At 38.7% G+C, this 23268-nt stretch overlaps 1 protein-coding gene across 5 annotated transcripts in view; it reads left to right on the plus strand.

Annotated features, from left to right (window-relative positions):
• Nucleotides 1–23268, plus strand: part of RERE (arginine-glutamic acid dipeptide repeats) — a 411621-nt gene that overhangs the window by 275357 nt on the left and 112996 nt on the right. For all 5 annotated transcript variants that reach the window (XM_028108513.2, XM_028108516.2, XM_028108514.2 and 2 more), the window contains 3 exons: nucleotides 7835–7883; nucleotides 14731–14855; nucleotides 16509–16608. In XM_028108513.2, the coding sequence (XP_027964314.2) occupies nucleotides 7835–7883; nucleotides 14731–14855; nucleotides 16509–16608 (274 nt within the window). The remainder of the gene's footprint in view (nucleotides 1–7834; nucleotides 7884–14730; nucleotides 14856–16508; nucleotides 16609–23268) is intronic.

Genomic DNA, 23268 nt, shown 5'->3' on the forward strand with positions numbered 1-23268 from the left:
TCGGCTCAGGTCGTGATCCTGGGGTCCCGAGATCGAGCCCCGCGTCAGGCTCCCTGCTCAGCGGGGAGTCTGTTTTCTTCCTCTGCCCCTTACCTGCTCATGCTCTCTCTCTCTCTCTCTCAAATAAATAAAGTCTTTTTTAAAAAAAAGTGATTCTGATAAATTGCCTTTCAATTTTCCTAAAATTTGTTGTATTTCATTCTGGACCTACAGTCAATTTCTGTGATCACTTTCTGAATGAGCTAGTGAGTAGTAGAATTCCTAGAGTCTTCTTTTTATTGATTTCACGTCAGTCTTCCTGCTCAACTGAACACTTTATGGGAAAGGTAAAAAGTATCTCTTCTCTGAGCCTTGTGATCTGAAGGAAAGGTAAAGGAAAATTGCATAGTGATTTCATTCACGCGTGACACCAGCCACAGAGAAGGGGTCCAGCTAGAGAGTTATGCAGGCCCAGAATTCTGGGAATGGGCTGTAGGCCACACTGCTGTGACGTTCTGGGCTTGGATTGGGGACCAGGTCTGGGTTTCGGATGAGAACTCATGCCAGCTCCCTGTGACAGGCCTCTGCTCCAGCAGCTCATGTCTTCTCCCCTGGACCCTGTGCTCTTGTCCTTCCCCTGTAGACCCAAGTCCTTGTCGTAAGCAATGACCACACTCTTCTAGAGCTATTTGGGTGTCTTGAGTGAATGTACCTCCGCAGACACTTGCCTCTCCCAGCCTACATACATCTGGCCAGCCAGCTCTCTCATCTCCTCTGCGTGGATGCTTCTCCCTTTTTGATATTCAGTTACAGGCTTCCTGCCCCTTTCTGTCCATTCCCTGTTTACTTCTTAGACTAAAACGTTTCCATGGTAACAGGTTACTTTTCAAAGGGAACATCTTGTCATTTTATTTAATCCACTGCAGCTGAAGAGGACTGAAATATTAAGTTGTAGTTGCCATGGATACTGCTTTGTTACATGGATTTCTTTTGTATCAGATTTCATATACAATGAATCTTTCTTTCTTTCTTCTGTTTCTTTCTTTCTTTCTTTCAATACTCAAGGAATAAACACAATGACTTGTCATTATTGTTGTAATTTGGCTTCTGGGACTATATTTTCATAATCCAAAGTGAAGATTTGTAGAATAATGGGGACTGAACCTCAGCTGTTTTGAAAAACATATATTATTTACATTAACCTCACAGAGAAATTCTTCCTTGCTGGTGAGGGTGGTGTCAAATTTTTTTTTTTTTTTTTTTTTGGTAGTATGAGTCATAAAGATGTCTCATAAAGGATGACCTCAAGCCAGGATCCTTAGTAAATACAGGGAAAAAAGAATTTATGTGACTTGAGTTAGTTCCTTGAATGTCCTTTCTCCTTAACTGTGGCAGTCTTTCTTCTGTTACTTGTTTAGCTGTCTACAGTACATCTTAGGGGAATCTTTTGGCCATTTAATTAGCTTTTCTCATGTCTAGCTTTTGTCTCTCCAGTCTATCTGTAATACATCATTCAGTCAACCAATTCTTTAGACTTTTTAAAAACTTAATTTTTTAGATTCACAGGAAGTTGCAAGATACTACACACTGCTCCTATATGCCATTCACTCACTTCTCCCACTGTGTATAATTCTAGTATAACATCAGAACCTGGATATAACATTAGTAAAATGTGTGTGTGGTCATTCAGTGGAGCGTTATGTAACCACTGCCATCGTCATGTCTGTTCTACTACCATACAGACCTCTCGATCCCTCCCCTCTCTACCCATCCCCGATTCCTAACACCTGGCCACCACTACTCTGTTGTTTCTATAATTTTGTTATTTTGGCAATGTTACATAAATTAGTCATTAACTTTGATAGGTTTTCTCATTTAAAAAAAAATTTTTTTTTAGAGGGCGAGAGAATGTGCACTTGCGAGGTGGGGGTGGGGCAGAGGGAGAAGGAGAGAATCTTAAGCAGGAAGCAGGCTCCAGGCTCCACACTCAGTGCAGAGCCCAATTTGGGGGTTAATCTCCCGACCCTGAGATCATGACCTGAGCTGAAATCAAGAGTCGGTCGCTTCACCAACTGAGCCACCCAGGTGCCCCTATAGGTTTTTTCTTTTAACATGATTTTCAAACTAAAAAGAAACTGATAATTCTGCCTTTGATGCTTGAAATGAAGATAAGGATATGGTTTCTCATACTTGTTCTATTTGTAATTATGTTATTTTGGTTCAGTAACTTAATCTCTCTGCCATGTAGGAGTTCTGACTTTGGAGTCAACTAAACTTCAGTTTGAATCCTGGTTTTTTCTTTCCAGTTGTTAGCTATGTAATCTTGGGCAGTTTCATAACTCTCTCTCATCTTCAGTTTCCTTGTCTGGATAAGTAATAATAGCAACTTCCTTATAGGGTCATCCTTAAGATTAGATAAGAAAATATGTGGAATTTGCTTAGCTTAAAATGCCTGGTACATGGTAAATATTCACCATATATGTTTCTTAATATTAGAATTAGTACTGTCATTATTAGCTATAAAGTGGAGATACTGCTTCATAGGGTTGTCACAGAATAATGAAATAATACATACCTGGCACAAATAGTACTTAGTAAGTGGTAACTAGTATTATTATTTTGCTGGTGTTTGTAATGCAACTGCAGGATATCTGAATTTAAGATAATGTAGGTGAAAACCCTGAGGTAAGGACAAGGGCGTACATAGATTTGTCCTGCATTATCCTGGGATATGACTTCCGTCTTTGGTTTCTTATTTTGTATGTAGTATCCTTTATCCGACCTCACTGGGATTTACACTGTCCTTGGTCTGGATTTTCCTTCCTTAATTGATGGCCATCCTGTTTTTGCCCAGACCTAGTAAGCAACACTGTACATTAAGCAGAAAACCTCTTCAGTAGCTGTATTGTTTCACATGTAAGATAGAATAAGATCTATATTTCTGGGACTGTCACTGTTAATGCTTTCATTAATATCAAGATTTGAATTAAATGAATACATAGAAATGAGACTGTAGAGCACCTAGAACAGTAGAAAAGTACTTACTTGCTAACTATCGTCATTACTAATTGAAAGATAACCTGGTATCCAATATTTTCCTTCTTTTTTTTTTTTTTAAGATTTTATTTATGGGCGCCTGGGTGGCTCAGTTGGTTAAGCGACTGCCTTCGGCTCAGGTCATGATCCTGGAGTCCCGGGATCGAGTCCCACATCGGGCTCCCTGCTCAGCAGGGAGTCTGCTTCTCCCTCTGACCCTCTTCCCTCTCGTGCTCTCTATCTCTCATTCTCTCTCTCAAATAAATAAATAAAATCTTTAAAAAAAAAGATTTTATTTATTTATTTGACAGAGAGAGACACAGCAAGGGAGGGAACATAAGCAGGGGGAGTGGGAGAGGGAGAAACAGGCTTCCCGCCCAGCAGGGAGCCCGGTGTGGGGCTCGATCCCAGGACCCTGGGATCATGACCTGAGCCGAAGGCAGATGCTTAACAACTGAGCCACCCAGGCGCCCCTCCAATATTTTCCTTCTAACTTACGCATGACATTACAAAAATCATGTCCAGGTAGAAGGACCCATTGAAAGGCCAAGAGAGACTAATGGATTTTTAACGTAAAAGAGTCCAAAAAGATCATAGATAAGGTTTTAGATTCACATTGTATAAAAACCTTTAAGAATTGACCACTTTGTTGAGTTTTGGGGTAGTATCAAAAATAATATCCATAATTGCCAAAAAGACTATTAAAATATTCTTCCCGTTTCCAATTATTATCTTTGTGAGACTAGGTTTTCTTCATATACTCTAACTGAAATAACATATTGCTGGGCACGTGGGTAGCTCAGTAGGTTAAGTGTCCGACTCTTGATTTCGGCTCAGCTCATCATCTCAGGTTGTGAGATCAGGCCCCACGTCAAACTCTACATTCAGTGAGGAATCTGCTTGAGATTCTCTCTCCCTCCCCCCTTCCCCTGCACCTGTTTTCACTGTTTCTGTCTCTGCTTCTCAAATAAATGAATAAAATCTTTAAAAAAAATAAAATAACATTGTAACAGATTGAATGTAGAAGCAGATATGAGAATCTGGCTGTCTTCTGTTAAGTCCTGGATTAGATTTGCAGAAATGCAAAACAGTGCCTCTGTTTTCATTAAGTTTTTTTCTGGTTTAAATACAGTTATTTTTTATAAAAATAAGTGATACATGTTCATATGTAATAGCCTTATTGCTATTTAAAAAATATTTTTTGAAATTTCTAAAAAATCTAACTTCCTTAGAATGCTCAGTAATTTAAAGACCATAAAGAATTTCTGAGACCAAAAGTTTGGAAATTGCTGTGTTAAGTAAAAGGAAATACGTACTGGTCAGCATGTGATTATTAAGAGTGTTTTCCACAAGCTGTTGATAGTCCTTTTAAATAATAATTTCTGGTGATTTTTGTCAAGTTTTACAACTTGGTAATCTAGAAGTATTCATGCCACTAAGGAACTTTAAATTTGTCCTGAATGCATAAAAATGCCACGCAGGTAGCGTATTAGATTCTGGGGGACACACAAGATGGCTATCAGTTCTTGTACTCTAGAAGCCTATAGTCCGTCCCATAGTGGGTGGGGAGGTAGGAAATGTCCAAATGAGTCTTGGCAGAGTATCATCCTCTGATAGGGCGGTTTGGACCACGAGAGGAGCTTGCAGGAAGAAGGGGGCAGTGAGGCAGCAGGGGATGGACGTGTAGTTTAATGCAGAGTTTGGATGCTGTCAGAAGAGGGAGGGGAGATGGTGATTGTTTGGTGGATCGCAGATGTGGCTGGGTACTGGCTATATCCCACAAAGCTTACTTCTTGTCGCTCATCTTCATTTCATATGCTGTTTTTCTGTCAGATGCATCCAGTTCTCTCTAATGGGGTATGTTCCTATCTGCCTCTTTTTATCTTGGACCTAAAAAATCATTTCCACCATTACATATATTCTATATTCAGGAGTTCCTGGAAATGGTAGGCCAGTGCCATTGTCTGCTTACCTTGGATCCTAATCCTCCTCCAAAATAATTTTGTTGTATTTCTTGCTATAAGAAACCCTAATATTTAAAAGTTGCATATGATTAAGAAATAATTTTGTTATAAAAATTGATTTTTAAATTTTCAAAGGTTGTTTTATTTTGGGCTTTTAAAACTACTAACCTTGTTAGTACCCATCATTGATAGAAACAAAAATGAGAGAAAAAATTTCCAATTTAGGCTCTTAAGATCCTCAGTATACTTGTTTGTCTCACTTGTATAATTATTCACCTATTTTATGCAAACCAGTGGGATCTAAGATATTTGGTGTTTGTTTTAATATTGTGGCACATTTTTGAGCTAAATATGATAATATTGGCTTATGAAAATATTAAAAGAAGAAACAAAAAATAAAAAAGGAAAAAGACTAAAAAACAGACCAGGAATGTTTGTTCTAGAATTATCAAGGACTTAGCAGTGCGTGTGTAGCAATGAAGGGGAAATGCTTTCATAGGCATCCACTTGAGAACCTTAGCATAGCACAGACCTTCTGGAAGAACCTGGAAGTTGAGCTGTGGGCACAGGTTACTGGATGGGCTGCAGCTGAAACCTTCTCAGATGACACATTTTGGCTAGACCTGCTTGTAGGCAGGCAAGCATTTGGAAACTGTTTAGAAATATAGGGGAGAGCTTTTGGCAGCTAGTTTTGCTCATAGCTAGTTATGAAACAGAAAGGAACGAGTTGGAAGGGAAATGGTCAGTAACACTGACTGCTTGTTTTTCTTGAAGTACTCATGATTAAAATAGCCTCCTGGCCTGTTTGATTCCTCTCAGACCTCCGAAAACAGCATGTCATTCCTACATGAACCTACCAGAACCGTCCATCTTTTGGCTTGTTTTTCAACATGCCATTCCCCTAGTGGGGAAATGAAGGTGCTTTGTCCGTTAAAGACTGTACTTACGCAACCTTTCCTCCCACCGTGTACCGTCCCACCTCTGCAGGATTTTATTCCCCCTTGGGAAGTCATGTTTTGCCCTGCTGGTGGGCTCCCCTTCAGAGGCTTCTTTGTAAATTAACCACTGCATGCACTGTTGTCTCCCTGTGAAGCCTGCCTAATTTTGATCATTTCCCTTGGCATTTTTGTATTGTTTCTCCTGAGATGTTTTATGCTTACCAGTGTAGTGATTGGACCTGTTCTGGTGTTTTGGGGATGGATGCTACTTCCCTGGGTAGTTGTAGTGTAAGCTCCTTAAGAACTGGGCCACATCTTTCCTTTCTGAGTCTTCTCCCTTCCTTTGTTATATCTATTGCCCACTTTCTCCAAATAAGACTCTTTGTGAGAGAAACTGTTGGGTCAAAAGAAGAGAAAGTATTGGACCTGAAGGAAATAATCATTTTCCAGAATTCATTTTAACAACTTGACACATAATGTTAGGGTTATCAGCTCTGTGGGGGACAAACACGAGACCGTGTGGCATCTCTGGTGCTTTGCTGCTTTGTTATACTCTGCAGCCCAGTGAAGCCCACCAGTCACCATTGGCAGCTCTCACCGTGTAAAAGCCCTCTCTCCCCAGCACTGCTGGAAATTCAAAGGTGGCTATACAACACAACTTGTCCCTGGCCACGGAAAGGGTGGCCTGAGATCACCCACAGTTAGTCATGACACAGAGTTGAGATGACCAGGAGTTGGAAACGAAGCCCCGGGAGGGCAGGGACTGTATTTCTTTGTCCGTCATCATATACCTAGTGAGTACCCTATGCAAGGCCTGGGACAAAACAGTCAACAAGCATTTCATCAAGGAGTGAAAGGGGAAGGCAATCCACACTTTGGGGAGTTGTGGGGTGAAATGGGAAGGAGATCAGGAAAGGCTTTACAGAAACAGTGGCTTCTGAAAGGAACCTGGGATGGCTAGGATTTGAAGCAAGAAAGGGTGAGCTTTGCAAGTGCGGTAGGAATGACATAGACAGAAACAAGATGAAGTCTTCCATCTCCTAGACCTTCTGGGCTCATCCCCACACATCATCTTCATCTCTGCTTTTTTTTTGCTTTTATTAAGAAGGCCTTTTCTGGGACATGACTGGATAGCTCAGTCAGTTGAGCATCCAACTCTTGATTTTGGCTTAGGTCATAGTCTTGGGATCATGAGATCGAGCCCCTCATCAGGCTCTGTGCTGGGCATGGGGTCTGCTTGCGATCCTCTCTCTTCCTTTCTCTCTGCCCTCCCCCCCCCCCGGCCCAAAGGCCTTTCCTGACTATCTTGTATAAAGAACTGTGAAAATATTTCATCGTTTACCATCTCCTTAATTCTTTGGCCCTTTTATCATCTGATCTACTATTTGTTTCTTTGTTTTATACTCAGATAAGAATATAAGTTCTAATAAGGTAGGGGTATTATGTTGCTCATTACTTTATCCCCACCACCTAGGACAGTTTTGAGTGTACAGTAGGTACTTAATAAATATTTGTTGAATGAATGAATGACCCACTGTGTGTGCTAGGAACCATAGTTCTCTTGTTTATCTTTTAATAAGGTTTACAGTAGGACATGTGAAATGTTTTGAAAAGAAGAAACCTCTACTGGGATTGTACTGTTGGAATGTACCTCTCTGAGGTCTGAAGGAACAGTGGTATGGGTACTCATGACAGGAAGCTGCAGGAATGGGGCTTTTAGAGGAAAGAGATTTTAGAGATGTGTATGGGGGGTGGGGGAGTGTACATGTACAGGGCAACACTAGAAATAGTGGGGAACTTAATTCTTCCTGTGTTATCCCTCATTTACTTGAAGTGAATTGTTTGTCTTGAAAAAAATGTGTGATTGTTTATGCCAGAACTATATAGTGCTAACCTAATCTGCTCTTTTCATGACAGGAGGCTGAACAGCACCCAGGGGGAAATTCGTGTTGGTCCTAGCCATCAGGTAAAGCAAATTTTAGTAGCTTCTCCAATAGGGTTTTATTTCTTATTATTCTGCTGGCCCTTTATTCTGTTAAGCAGCAACTTAGAATCATTGTTATGCTTTAGGGAATTTTATATAAATGCAGGGTTCTTTTTCCCCTGATACTGCATACTTTTTAAAAATTAAAAATTTTTAAAATGTAAAATTTACCATTCTAAACATTTTTAGGTGTACAGTTTAGTGGTTTTAGGTACATTCATATTGTTGTGCAACCATCCGCACCATCCACCTCCAGAACTTTTTTATCTTCCCAGACTGAAACTCTGTCCCTGTTAAACACTAACTCCCCATTTCCTCTCCCAAAGCCCTTGGCAACCCCTCTTCTACTTTGTCTTTGTGAATCTGACTCCTCTAGGTTTTTCATATCAGTGGAATTGCACAGTATTTGTCCTTCCATCTGGCTTATTTTACTTAACATAAAACCGTCAGGGTGCAGCCATGTTGTGTCACATACCAGAATTTAATTTCTTTTTAAGGCTACCACATTTCGTTTACACATTCATTCATTTATGGACATTTGGTCACTACATACTTGAATTGTAAGTTTTAAAAAACCCCTGCCCTTCAGAAGAGGCGGGATGGTTAGGCTCTTTGTCGGTCAGCAGCTTGTTGTGTTGTGACCTGTGTCCTCTCATGTTTTATTCAGTTTACTAAGACTCTTAGTGCCCTCTTTGCCCCCACCCCACCCCCATATCTCTGTATCAGGATGCTTTGACAGGCAGAACCAGAAAACTCTGGCTGCCTGTGGCTGTTTACAATCTCATATATCATCACATCCTGGTCAGACAGGACCAGGGCTCTGCTCAGCTTCTATACAGTTCTCTTGGTGCCCAGCTGTCCTCCGATGGCTGCCTTCTTTCTTAGGTGGTAGCTGAATTTTACTGATTCTAAGATGTGCTTCTTTCCTTCACATTTTATTATCTCTGACATCAGACTTCGTTGTACATTCTGTAGTGTGATTATAATTTAATTGGCAGCATTTCCCCTTTCTAAATGCACTAAAATATTAGTGGATCTTACCGTGAATGAAATATAGCAGATGTTGAGAGGAGGAAAAGGGATCACCCTTCGTTTCCCTTTAAGAGCAAGGAACACTCTTCCAGAAGGTCTCTAGTAGTCTCTATATGTCATTGCCATGGATCTAATCACTGTCCATTTTTAAACTGTGAGGAAAGTGGGTTTAGCGTGATTGGCATGGGCTGTCATTTCAGTTGGAATGGGGGTTGAGAGTGAGCCATATGGCCATCACATAGTACAGATGTGAAACACAGGCAACTCTTTGTAAGGATATTGAGGTTTTAGTAGTCTGTTTAGTTGTTCATTTTTCTGTCTGGATTTTGAGCATTCCTTGTATGCCATTCATATTTTTAAGAACCTATTTTAACTGTAATAAGAAAGAAATTAAGACGTGAAGGAATATTAAAACCAAAACATAGAAACCATCAGAGGCATCTAACTTCTAGAAGGTACGTCTCATCTCAGGACTGGGATTATAACTGAGACAGACAAAAAGAAGCTGCAAGAAGACATTCTCCTTAATGCCTGCCTTGTTCAAGTATAGCCTTGCCTTGGTGTGGCCTAGTAGGTGGGTCTGACTACCACCAACTATATATTCTGTGTCTTCAGGCCTAGGAGTTATAGTTTAATCAGGGAATCCAGTACTAACCTGGTACCACTGGACTACCTGTCCCTCTCTCTGCTCTCTTGCCACTGTATTTTCCCACCCATTTTTTTCTTCCTCTTTGTGTTTCTTGTGTCTTGAGATCTTTGTACCAAGGTTTATTTTACTGATTTTTTTTCCTTGCCATAATAGAAAAAGTGGTGGGTTTTTTTTGTTTTGTTTTTTTAGAATTCTCACTTCCCTTTAATCACTGAATTTCAGTTTTTACGAATAATCTTAGGACAATTCAGGTAACTAAGGTTTGGGGAGGGAAAACAGTTCTCGTACATGAAGAACTAGACATGCTCAATTGTTCTGTAAATAACTGTTGGCTTCGATTTAACAAACATTTTCACAGAAACAAATTTTTTAAAGCCAAAGATCACTGCATTTATATTTACAAAAAAGCCATAAACAAACACTCACTTCCCCTTTACTGGGAGAACTTAAATCAGTGTTTGAACATTAAGGCAGTGATGATTCTAAAACAATGAAATTCTGAGTTAAGGCTTTATGTTTGTTTTTGTTTTTTTTTAAAGGTTTTATTTATTTATTTGGCAGAGAGATACAGAGAGAGCACAAGTAGGCAGAGAGGCAGGCAGAGGGAGAGGGAGAAGCAGGCTCCCCACTGAGCAGGGAGCCCGATGCGGGGCTCGATCCCAGGACGCTGGGACCATGACCTGAGCCGAAGGCAGTCGCTTAACTGACTCAGCCACCCAGGCGCCCCTATGTTTGTTTTGAAACCCATAGTCATAGGCCACTGTGACCAAGAAAAAGTGGTTCTTAAGTAAAAGATGCTTAAATTCTTGGAAAGGAACAGATTTAGTATGCTTACATTCTTGTATACTTACATTTATTTTATATCAGATTTTAAATATATTCATTAGGCTTTATTTTAAAAAAGAAATGTTTTGGAGCACCAAATGTAACAGGACTTTTCTATGGATTGGCAATATTTTCCTTATTAAAATTTCAATTTTTTTATTTGGTGCAATATTAACATTTGTAAAAATCAAGAAAGAATAGTAAAATAAAAATAAATCCCCTTATCCTTATTAGTCAGCTTTCACACATACCAAGTTATGGTCAGACTTGTTTCATTTATTCTCCTTCACACCTCTCCAACCATTATTTTGAAATAAATCACAAGTCTATCATTTTATTTGTAAATATCCCAAAGATAAGAGCTCTTTCAGAAAACAAAGTCACAATATGTAACACCTAATAAAAATTAGCAATTTCTTAAGTGCCCCTTGGTCCAGATTTCCCTAAATCTCTCTCTTTTTTTTTTAATAATTCAGATTGGAATCTAAATAAGAGCCATGCATTGCAATTGGTTAATAGGTTTCTCAAATCTCTTTTAATTCATATATTGTTCTCATTTTTTCCCCTTCTCTCAATATATGTATTGAAGAAGGTAAGTGTTTTGTCCAGTAGGGTGTCCCATAGTCTGGATTTGGCTGATTTCATCTTTATGTGTGATTAGACTTGTTCCCTTGTCCTTGGCATATCTTGAAAATGAGTAGTTAAATCTAGAAGTTTGATACCATCCTAGTTCAGTATCATCCTCATTCAGTCCTCTGCCCCTGGCATGGGTGGTGCTGTGTAGTCACCAGGAGGAAGTATGTGTGTCCTTGTAATGCTGATTTGCAGCCATGGCTTATTACTTAGAACCACCCTTTAAAATGGTGAAACTCTATCATTCCTTCATTTATTAGGTGAATAAAGGAAGCTTTCCCTTTACCACCCCAACTATTTGATTATCAGAAGCACAGAGGAAAGGCAAGATAAACGCTCAATTCCTTCCTTCTGTTCACCAGTTTTCAAAAATATTAGGTTGGTTTCCCAACATGTTCCCGCAGTCACCAGTGGATTTTAAATTATTTGTTCCCTGCTAGCCAGTTGTCCTTACTCTCACTGATGATGAGGTTACCCATTTGGGGCTGGTGGGGTGCCTCTTCCTGCCGTCTTTGTCCTTTGACTGGACGGACCCCAGGGATTCTTGGTAGGGTTCTTTTAACTGCTGTAACATGATTTTAATGTCTCATCTTAATATATTCCCTGCCCTTGATCTAGAACTAAACTTATCTCATAGGAGCCCTTATTGTTTTATTGGGAAGTGACATTTTTTGACTGGGTTCTGGGTGTTCATTGTTACTCGGTTGGTTACTATTCCTAGGCCTTTTCAGGGAACAGGTTAGGAAATATGGCCCCCCCTTTTATTGAAGATAAAATATATTGCAGATTCTTTCTAATTCCAATTCAAATTTTTATCTGGGTTTTATATTTAATCCTATCTTTCTTTCCTTTTATATCTGTATCTTTTCCCCATGTCTTAAATCCCATTTTCAGATGACTCCAATATAATTATTCATTTGCTTTAATCCCGTAATACATATATAATAGTGCAGAATAATAGTACTTAACACTGCTACAAATACTATGGTTATTGAAAACAGCTTACTATTAAAATTTTTGTTGTTGTTGTTCTTAGAATATATCCCACTAGGGCCTTATAGGCAAATTAATATGTGTTTTAAAGTTAGTTGAAATAATTCCTAGAGAGGAACCAACTCAATATATAGTTAGTACATTTATTTCCCTTTGCTTTAGGGTTTTTAAGAGATTGTTGTTCTTTAAATTTCATTTTGTTTTTATAGTTACATAAAGTTATTCACATAACTCCAAACATACAAAGGAAGAAGTGTGCTCAAAAAAATCTGCTATCTCTGTCCCTTCCACATTTTCCTTCTCTCCCTGATGGATAATTGTTGTTTTGATTTATCCTTATTTTTATTCCCCAACCCTCTGTTCTTAGATTAGTGGTAGCATGATATACACATTTTACCAACTTCCTTTTATCTTTTAATAATGTATCCTGCTGTTCCCGCCATAGTAGTGTGTAAAGTGCCTCCTCATTTCCTTCTCCCACTTCCTGAACTCCATTGCGGGGATGGAATAGTTTATTCTTACAGTTCCTATTGTTGGGCATTTAAGTTGCTTCCAGTCATGTGCTATTACAAGTAATGCTGTAGTGAATGGCCTGAGCATACAGATTTTTATATTTTTGCCAATGTATCTTTGAAATATATTCCCAGAAGGGGGATGGCTGGCTTAAAGGGCAGGTGCACGTGGAAATGTGAGGACATTACAAAATGCCCCTCTGTTAGACATTGTACCATTTTTGCATTTGTGCTAGGAGCTCACACAAGTACTAATCCAAGAGCCTTGTATATTGTCACACTTTGGGATTTATGTCATTCTGACAGATGAGAAATGGTATTTCAGTGTCATTGATTTGCCTTTTTCTTATCAGCAAGGTTGACCATGTTTTCTTATCATTAAGAGTCATTTGCATTTCTTTTTCTATGAACTGTCTAAATAGTTCCAGCTTATTTTTCTCTTGACCGGGGAGGATTTGTCCTCTCCCACAGTAATAGTACTTTTTAACTAATTTAACAAACAGCCATTGGAGAGCTACTGTACCAGGTACTGTACTTGGTGCTGGGGAAGCAGAACTCTGTACAAAGGTCAGAAAAGGCCTTTTGATGCAAATATCTCTTGTGTTTTAAATTTTATTCCAATATGGTTACTATGTCTTAAGCAGAACTCATTGAGGCTCCCAATTAAATGTTATAAAAGTCAATACTAAATTAAAGAAGAGCATCCTTGTTTGGAGAAAGTCAGTGCTTGGTACACATTTAGAGGTATCAGATCTCCTGTGAGGCAGACTAGTAGCCCTAAGACCACGTGGTCTGCTAATGTTATGTTTTGCCACAAGATTATTTTAAAAAGTCAAAATTTCTGGACTTTGGAAAAAAATCAGGGGATATACAAGTACTGGTTCTCATTCTTGCCTGGTTGCTTTTCCTGGACAGGGCAGCACTCTCTCCATTATACCCTGGTTCCCTTCACTCCTTAGCACCTGATACCTGTGTGCCCAGGACACTAGCCACTGCCACAGGTGGCTGTGAGCACTTGAAATGTGGCTAGGTCAGACGGGGAGGTAATGTTTTACTTCATGCAGATACTAGAATGTTTAAAATGAAACGTGTAGTTCTCATTTTATTTCTGTTGGACAATGCTGCCTTACCCTCTCCTTGCTTCATTTAATTTTTTTGCCTGGTTTCTGTGGGCACTGGAGCTTTTTAACTGTAGCTGTTTAAAACATTTGACAGATGTGTCCGTGTTCATCATCTGAGACAATAGGAACATGTGTGTTTTGCAGATGCTTGGCTTTATAGGCCTCTGATGGTTGTGGTAGTCGTAGTACATGCTTGACTCTTGCTCGGCCCCAGCAGAGTGAGGATGAGAACATGCTAGGGGTATTTGGATCTCTAACCCAGAGGTGACTTAGAATCTTGGTTGTTGAGCACTGTCGTTCAAATATTTTTAAAAAAATTTATTGAGGTGTACTTGATATACAGTGAACTTGTTCATATCTTAATGTAGACTGTTGAGTCTGCTGTAACAGTTCATATCAAGGTGCAGCATTTCTCTTGTCTCTGAAAGCTCCTTCCTGGCCCTTCACAAGCAGTCTACTCCTCCTGAAGCTACTGCTGGTCTGATTTCTGACACCATCATTTAGTTCAGCTGTGTTTTTAATGTTAACTCCCATTCTGTGTCTTTTTTTAATGTTTACCTTGATAATACTGTAGTTATTGACTCTCTTGAGAGTAGCTTAACTTAATAGGATAGCTTGTTAGGTATTTTAGCAAATATCCTTAGGTGAGGTTTCATTATTTATATCTGTCTCTTTGTAAACTTGTAATATTGGAAATGTGTGTGTTTTTCCCTTCTTTATCAAGGAACTATTCTGTCCTGAGCGGTTTTTTTCCCCCCCTAATTTCTTTTATTCACATGCATCCATTTTTGTTTTACTCTTTGGATCATGCTGGCACTGGTTTATTTTGACACTGTTCGCTGCTCCTTACGTAGAGATTAAGCAGTCCATTGTGAAATCTTCTATGGTGAAATGATCCTGAAACGTGCTACAGGCTGGTTTCAGTGACTCACAGTTGTTTCTGTTATTTCAGTCCTGCCTAAAGAAAGAGGTTCAGTAACTAGTGCGTCTGTTCCCAGGGCCTGCCTGTTGAGGCAGCTCTTTAAATGCTCCTTGATTGTGACTTTTTCATCCCTGTCTTACAGGCCAAACTTCCTGAATTGCAACCGTTCCCTTCTCCAGATGGTGACACTGTGACCCAACATGAGGAACTGGTCTGGATGCCTGGAGTTAATGACTGTGACCTCCTTATGTACTTGAGGGCAGCAAGGTAATAGGAATTCTCCCCATTCTGCCCTCTGATTTAGGCCATCTGAATTGATTAGGAGGCAATAAACTTTCTCCTTTCGCCTGAAATTTTATTTATACATTGAACATTCTCTCACTTTATGTTTTCTTATACCCTCTGTAATCAGAGCTCTGAGTTTTCATGTCAGAGAAAAAGTTTACCATGGTAAAGTCACTTTTTTTTTTTTTCTCAATCTTTGCCCCACAGCAGATTTTAGAACTCTTCAGAAGGGAAATATCTTAAGCCATACATGCAATTATCAACACTTCTAAATACAAGTTGAGTGATTGGGTCATTTAACCCGTTTTAAAATCCCATTACAGATTTCTCTACTTTAGGCTGTTCATTGATGCCTGACCCAAGCTTGGTGTTTTTGTGGCTTACCTACATGAGAACTTGTTAACCTACAAATGCCTAAAATATAAAAGATAAGTTTAAATCTTTCCCTGCTCGTCACAGTGCAGGCAAAGAGCCTTCCTGCGTCTGCAGTGGTCTCTGGGACTCACCACAATGTCAGCAGCGTGCACCACGGCAGGCCCTGGTAACTGAGCTTTAATCCTGTGGTCAGCTGTGCTGTGCGTAGAGGTACACAGCAGAGACAGGGCTGCCTCAGTGTAGTGCATGAGCGGCCACTAAGAATTCTTTTCATCCCCTTTCCCGCTTTTAACTCACTTAAGGTTAGTTGATGTATAGCATGAAAGGAATTAAGCAAAGTTTCAGAGGATTTAATTTTTTCAAAAGATCTTTCTTTCAAAAAGATTATAATCTTTCTTTCAAAAGATTGTATTCTAGCCAACTGTCGTGGCACATTGTTTTAGCTTATTCATGCCTTCAAAACTAAAATCTGAGTACTGGTAAAGCATGGGAAGAAATAACACAACTGGACTGGAGTAAGTGAAACATTTTCCTTTGTGACTGAGTGAAGGGTGAACTGTAGAGGATCTTAAATTTTTTTGAGAAAGAGAATCTTAAGCAGGCTCCACACCCAGCTCTCAAGACCCTGAGATCATGACCTGAACCAAAATCAAGAGTCAGATCCTTAGGGTTGGCTCAGTTGGTTAAGCGTCTGCCTTCGGCTCAGGTCATGATCCCAGGGCCCTGGGATTGAGTTCTGCATCGGGCTCCTTGGTCGGGGAGGGAAGCCTGCTTCTCCCTCTGCCTGCCACTCCCCCTGCTTGTTCTCTCTGACAAATAAATAAGAAAAAAAAAAAAAGTCAGATGCTTAACTAATTGAGCCACGCAGGTGCTCCTAAAAAATTTTTTTTTAAGATTTTATTTATTTATTTCAGAGAGAGTGTGCATGAGCATGCAAGTGAGGGGAGGGGCAGAGGGGGAGAGAGAGAATCTCAAGCAGACACTGTGCTCGGTGTGGAGCCTGTGCTCAATCTCAAGACCCTGAGATCATGACCTGAGCTAAAATCAAGAGTTGGCTGCTTAACTAACTGGCCACCCAGGTTCCCCTAAAAACGGTTTTTTATTTTATTTTATTTTATTTTTTTAAGAAAAGCAGAAACAGGACTGAGAACTCTGGCTTATCATGCATGTAGTAATGGAATTTGGTTTGGGCTGAAAATGTACTCTGAAAACCGAGGGTTAAAATTTCTTTGCTGATGTTTTTCCTTTTTGTCCTCCAAGGAGCATGGCAGCATTCGCAGGGATGTGTGATGGAGGTTCCACAGAAGATGGCTGTGTTGCAGCATCTCGGGATGACACTACCCTCAATGCACTGAATACAGTGAGTCTTTTGAAGTTGTCCTGGGTGGGAACAAAGTTCTTTATCCCTTGTGCTAGCTGTAGGGAGTATGCGATGAGTATGGAACATGAAGGAGCCTGGAATCTTAGGAGTGAGTACTGTGGTATAGTGCTGGGATTGAAAGATGGGCTGTGGTCTTGGCTTTGGGCCCCACAACCTTGATCCAGTGATGTGGCGCCTCTAGGTTCATTTCCTCATCTGTGTCTGTACCTCAGGATTGTGTTGAGCCTCAAATGAGAGCCTGATGGTAGTGGTTGATCTTCACCAAGATCCCACAAAGCCAACCACTGTTAACAGATGATCTTACTTAATTCTCACAATGTCCCTCTGAAGTAAGTTTTATTATTATCACCATTGTAGATGTGAGGAAATAAGTTTGGAGCGATTAAATCACAAGCCAAGGTCATACACTCAAGGTGTGAATCTAGCGTCCATACCTTTTGCCTTCTTTTCTGTCTCTGAGACTGTGAATTTGAAAGTGTGTGGAGGAATAGAGAAGCCAGACTTCCTGGAACAAATTAGTTTTTTTATAGATGTGGCTTTGGAGCCATGTAAATATTTCACATGATTATACAACAAAATTGAGTTTTAAAAATAATAATCCTTAAAAAAACATAAAGTAAGATGTACCAAGTGAGCCTAACAGCACTGAGTTGGTTGTATGGCATCCTTCAGGATTACTCATCTGCTCTAATCCTGTAACACACACAGCAGCTCAGAAGAACAAAACTCAAATTGCTATAAATAGAATGATCACTGAAACCCGTTTACTTTTTTTGGACATTCCTTTTTGACATTAAAATATATCCTATAGGTCTGTGTAGGAAAATTAATGTATTCTAAAGTTTCTTGAAATAATTCTTCTCTGTGTGGTTACTAATGTGAAACCATCAAATCTGATGAAGTAATAATGGGTTTCTATGCATTACTGATGTACTAATAAAGTTATATATATTTACATAGGATACTGAGCACAAGGCTCAGCAACTCCTAATGACTAACTAAATGTAATTTAAGCACTCTTTTTGTTTTTCATTTTTCTTGAGAGGTCACTGTAGTTGGAAGGGACTTTTGAGATCATCTGTTCAGTCTCTAAATAGATAATAATCTAAGGCTCAGAAAGGCCAGATGATTGTTGAATGCCAACAATCCAAAAAGTTCATGATGGAGGATAGAAAATAACCCAGATTCCCAATTTAGGGACTTTTCTACTCCAGCTTGCTTTCAGGGAGGCATGTGGATATGGCTGATTTGCATTCCTGGTCTAGTTGTGTTTCCTGAGTATTACATGACAATAGTCTCTTATGTGTTAGAGACTGAGTGATCTTGCTGAGATTGGGCCGTGTGCTAAAATAACTGGATGATTTTTTACATTCCCATACACTTATTTCTTTTACTTTCTCGTCTCTTCCATACTTAGAGTTTTTGTTTTTATAAAGGGTCTTTATTCGGAGTATACATTATTGAGCCAGAAGGGGCCTGTGAGAGTATTTTATTGATGAGGAATCAGAGACTCAGATCGGTGAATCTGCAGACAGTGGGAATGGTATGAGTGGTGTGAATGTCTGTGAATTCAAAATACCCTAAAAAGTGTGTGTTTATTCAGAGTAACTCTTTGATACGGGCTTGTCTTCTGTGGAGTTTTTTGCATAAAAGCTTTATGAAAAAATTTCCCCTTCACGACCATGCTGATCAGTTGAATTTTTAAATAATAAAGATGTTGCCGTATTTAATTAAATATCTATTTTTGGCACTTTACTGAATTGATCTGATTTGTTCTCTTTATTTCAACCCCTCTAAGGATTCTGTAGAACATACTTCTATACAGAAATAATTTGGGCTATTTTTGCCCATGGTCCTTTGTAGCAAGTTCCTTCTGAAGTTTTCTTAAGCATTGCCAGAGGGCTTTTGGTTTTATGAGTTTTTATTTCTGTGAAGCTGCCTTCCCATCATTTGAAATTTTCCTGTCTAGGCGTGTCCAAGATGGCTCAAGTGTCTTGCTTGGGTTATGCAATCCAAGTGCGTTTAGCCACCAAAGGACTGAGTTGTGTGTACATTTTGTGATGAATGGAAAAGTTTAGTGGCTGTTTTAATTTTTCTACTTCATTGTTTTACTGGCTTACAGAGTTTGAGTTGTAGGTACTTTCTTTAATGAAAAGGGAAGTGAATTGAAAAATCTTATAAGAAGTTAATGTTTATTTCAACTTCCTTGGAGTAATGATGGTTTCAAGCTGTGTTAAGTAATAAATTTAAAAGATAAATACATTGTCATGTGAGAACTATTTATTTTTTTTCTTAGAGTCAAAACAAGGTTTTAGGCATTTCTCAGTTTATAATAAACCTGTGTCTATTTCCTGTTTCTCACAACAGTACAGAAATTTAAAGTGTATGAAATTCTACAGTACAGCCACATTATAGTGTTTAACAATCTGAGTAGGACTGTTTAAATTTAAATGCATTTAAATAAATAGTTTGATCTTTAAAACTGCCATCTCGAATAGAAATTTTTGAGTTGTTAATTCTTAATACCAATTTTTAAATAGAAGCTCTTCTACATTGCTCGTTTTGACTCAGTTTCTTTTTCATTATTCACAAATGAGATTTTTAGTGTGTAAGTTTTAAAACAACATATGGGGTATACTTTATGTATAATAAGCTGCTCTGATTTAAAGTATATACAGTTTGATGGTTTTTTTCAGATGTATATACCAATAAACTACTACAATGATCAAAATACAAAATATTTCCAAATTCCCCACAGTTTCCTCATGAACTTTTATAATCCCTTGCTGCTTCTAGCCTCAGACAACCATTGATATGTTTTCTCACATCATGGATTGGTTTGCATTTTCTAGAATGTTGTATGAATGGAATATCTTACGTAATCTTTTGGGTCTGGCTTTTTTCAGTGTAATAATTTTGAGATAGATTTCTGCTGTTGCATTATCAATAGTCCTTTTTTAATGCTGAGTAATATTCTCACGTATGGATATTCACAGTATTTTATCCATTCACCTGGTGATGGACACTTGTGTTGTTTCCAGGCTTTTGGCAATTATAGTAAAGGTGTTATGAACATTGTTACTCAGTCTTTGTGTTGATGTGTATTATCATTGCTCTTGGGTAAATACACCTAAGGAGTGAAATGGCAGGATTGTATGTATGCAGGTAGCTTTTTAAGAAACTGTCAAACATGTTTCCAAGTGGCCATACCATTTTACATTCCCATCAGTAGTATGTTAGAATTTCAGTGCTTCAGCATCCTCAACAAGACTTCATGTTGTCAGTCTTTTTCATTTTAGTGATTTTAATGGGTGTGTAGTGATATCCCATTGAGATTTGTTGGTAAAGATTCCTCAGCATTTGACATTACTAATGATGTCTGTCTGTATCTCATTCAGTGAGGTTTTAATTTGAAATCCCTGTCATATTGAGCATCTTTTCATGTCTTATTGCTCATTTGTATGTCTTCTTTTGTAAAGTATCTTTTGCCCAATTTTAAAAATGGAATTGTTTCAGTATAATTATTTAGTTGTAAGAGTTGTTTTTATATTGCAGATGCAATATCTTTGATACATGTATTTACAAATATTTCCTCTGTTTTTCTGTAACGGTGTCTTTTAGAGAGCAAAATGTTTAATTTTCCTAAAGTCCAGTGTATCATTTTCCTTTTGTGAGAGTTTCTTTGATCACCCCATGATAACATGGATCGTTTCTGTGCTTTCTTGATGTTTTAGTTCTTGCCTTCAGGTCTGTGATTCTTTTCAAATTAATTTTGTATGTGATGTGAGATATGGGTGGAAGTTCATTCTTTTCTACACAGGTGCCAGTTGTCGGAGCAACATTTGTTGAAAACAGACTTTTCTCATTTCCTTGCCTTGATGCCTTTATTGAACATCAACTGCCATATAAGCATATAGCAGTTTGAGTCTTTTTCTGGATTCTCTTCTGTTTCACTAATGTAATATCTGTCTTTTCACCAGTACCTCAGGATTTTGAGTATTGTAGCTTTGCTGTTGTTTTTGAGAGAGTGAGCAAGCACGAGAGCCTGTGCCTGAGGGCCACTGGTGGGAGGGGTTGGAGGAGGGGCCGAGGGAGAGGGAGAATGACAAGCAGGCTCCCCGCCAGGCTCCCTATCTCTCAACCCTGAGATCATGACCTGAGCCAAAATCAGGAGTCTGATGCTCAATCATCTGAGCCACCCAGGTGCCCCTTGAATACTGTAGCTTTATTGGAACTCAGGTAGTGTAAGTCTTCCTACTTTTTACTAGTTTTTAAAGATTGTTTTGGTTATTTTAGGTCATTTGCATTTCCATATAAATTTTAGAATCAGCTTGCCATTTCTGTTTTTAAAAAGGCTTGATGGTATTTTCATTGGGATTGCATAGAGTCTGTTGATCAAGTTAGGAAGAATTGGTTGACATCTTAACAATATCGAATCCAGAACATGAAACATATCTTCATTTTTAAAAAATTTTTTATTTAAGTAATCTCAGGGCACCTGGGTGGCTTAGTCAGTTAAGTGTTTGACTCTTGATTTCCGCTCAGGTCTCAGGGTCATGAAATCGAGTCCTGCTCTTGGGCTCTGTGCTGGGTGTGGAACTTGCTTAAGATTCTCTCTCTGCCTCTTTCTCTGCACACCGTGTCCCCTCTTTCCCTTTCTTTAAAAAAAACAAAACAAAAAACTCTACATCCAGCGTGGGGCTCAAATTCACAACCCCAAGATCAAGAGTTGTACCATCCACCAGCTGAGCCCACCAGGCACCCCACATACCTTCATTTTTAAAAGAGGTCTCACTAATTTTTTTTAAGTAAGATTTTATAGTTTTCAGTGTACAGGTCGTACACATATTTTGTTAAACTTATCCCTAAGTAATTACTGTTTGAACTGTTTGAAGTTTCGGTTGTTAATAAAATTTTTATTTTTTATTTTTTAAAAAGATTATTTGAGAGAGAGAGGGGCATGAGCAGGGATGGGGGCAGAGGGACAAGCAGATTCCCTGCTGAGTGGGGAGCCCAACACAGGGTCTGATCCCAGGACCCTGAGATCATGACCAGAGCCAAAGTAAATGAGAAAAGTTTGTTTTCAACAAATGTTGCTCATGACCTGACTGAGTCACCCTGGCACCCCTAAAATTATATTTTTAATTTCAGTTTCTAAATAATTCATTGATAGGATAGAAATAGGAACAGTTTTAATGTGCTGACTTGTGCCTGTTCTTCCTGTTAATTTCCAGTAGCTTTCTGGTTGGTTTCTTAGGATTTGTGTGTACACAATCATATCACCTGCAAATAAAGACAGTTTTACCTCTTTCTTTCTGGTTTATGCATTTTGTGTCTTTCTCGTACTTCATTGCACTTGCTTGGACCTGTAGTACAGTGTTGAATAGAAACAATGAGAGTGGACATCTTTGTCTTATTTCTCATTTTAGGGAGAACACATTTAGCCATTCACTAATAGGTGCAGCGTAGGGTAGTTGTTGTTAATCAAGTTGAGAATGTTCTCCTTTATATCAAAGTTTGTTTTTTATCATGAATGGGCATTTAATTTTGTCAGATGCTGGTTTTTTTGTGTAACTAATGAGATGATCATATGCTTGTTATACTGTATTTTGTTAATTTGGTGAATTATGTTGATTAATTTCAAATGTTAAAACAAGTATGCATTCCTAGGATAAATTCTACTTAGTCATTATGTACTGTTGGATTCAATATGCTTATATTTTTTTAAGAACTTTTACATTTGTATTTACAAGGGATCTTGAGCTGTAGTCTTTCTTTGTAAATAAATCGTTTTTTAAAAAAGATTTTATTTGAGAGAGAGAGAGCAAGAGAGAGAGGGAGAACACAGTGGGAAGGGGCAGTGACAGAGGGAGAGGGAGAAGCAGACTTCCCGCTGAGCAGGGAGCCCAGTGCAGGGCTTGATCCCAGAACTGTGGGATCATGACCTGAGCTGAAGGCAGATGCTTAACCACCTGAGCTACTCAGGCACCCTGTAAATAAATAAATCTTAAAAAAGAGTTTGTAAAGGATTGGTGTCTGTGTGTGTGTGTGTGTGTGTGTGTGTGTGTGTGTGTGTGTGTGCGTTGTTAAATATTTGATAGATTTTACAGTGATGCCATCTGGAACTAAATATTTTTTTAATGGAAAGTTTAAAATTACAAATAGACATAGACCTATTTATATTTCTTCATGGGTCAATTTTGGTAATTTGCTGATCTGTGATTTTAAACTTTTTGTCCATTTAATCCAGGTTATCAAATTTTTGGTAAAAATGTCAAATTATCCTGTGTTACTTTTTTAACATCTATAGGATTTGTAATTTTGACCCTTCTTTTATTCCTAATATTGGTGATTTGTGTCCTCTCAATCAGTCTAAGTAGAGGTTTGTAAACATTATTGATTATTTCAGATAGCTAACATTTGGTTTCATTGATTTTTTTTCTTTTTTATTATTTTTTTTTAAGAATTAGAGAGAGAACATGTATGTGTGTGCTTACACGCACAAAGGGGAGGGGCAGAGGGAGAGGGAGAGACAGTTTTAAGCAGACTCTGCGCTGAGCACAGAGCCCGACTTGGGGCTCGAAATCACAATCACAACCCTGAGATCATGACCTGAGTGAAAACCAGGAGTCAGATGCT

Source organism: Eumetopias jubatus, unplaced genomic scaffold (assembly GCF_037043125.1).
Source record: "Eumetopias jubatus isolate StellerSeaLion01/CBP00866 unplaced genomic scaffold, mEumJub1_p1.0 scaffold_4, whole genome shotgun sequence".
Lineage (NCBI taxonomy): Eukaryota > Metazoa > Chordata > Mammalia > Carnivora > Otariidae > Eumetopias > Eumetopias jubatus.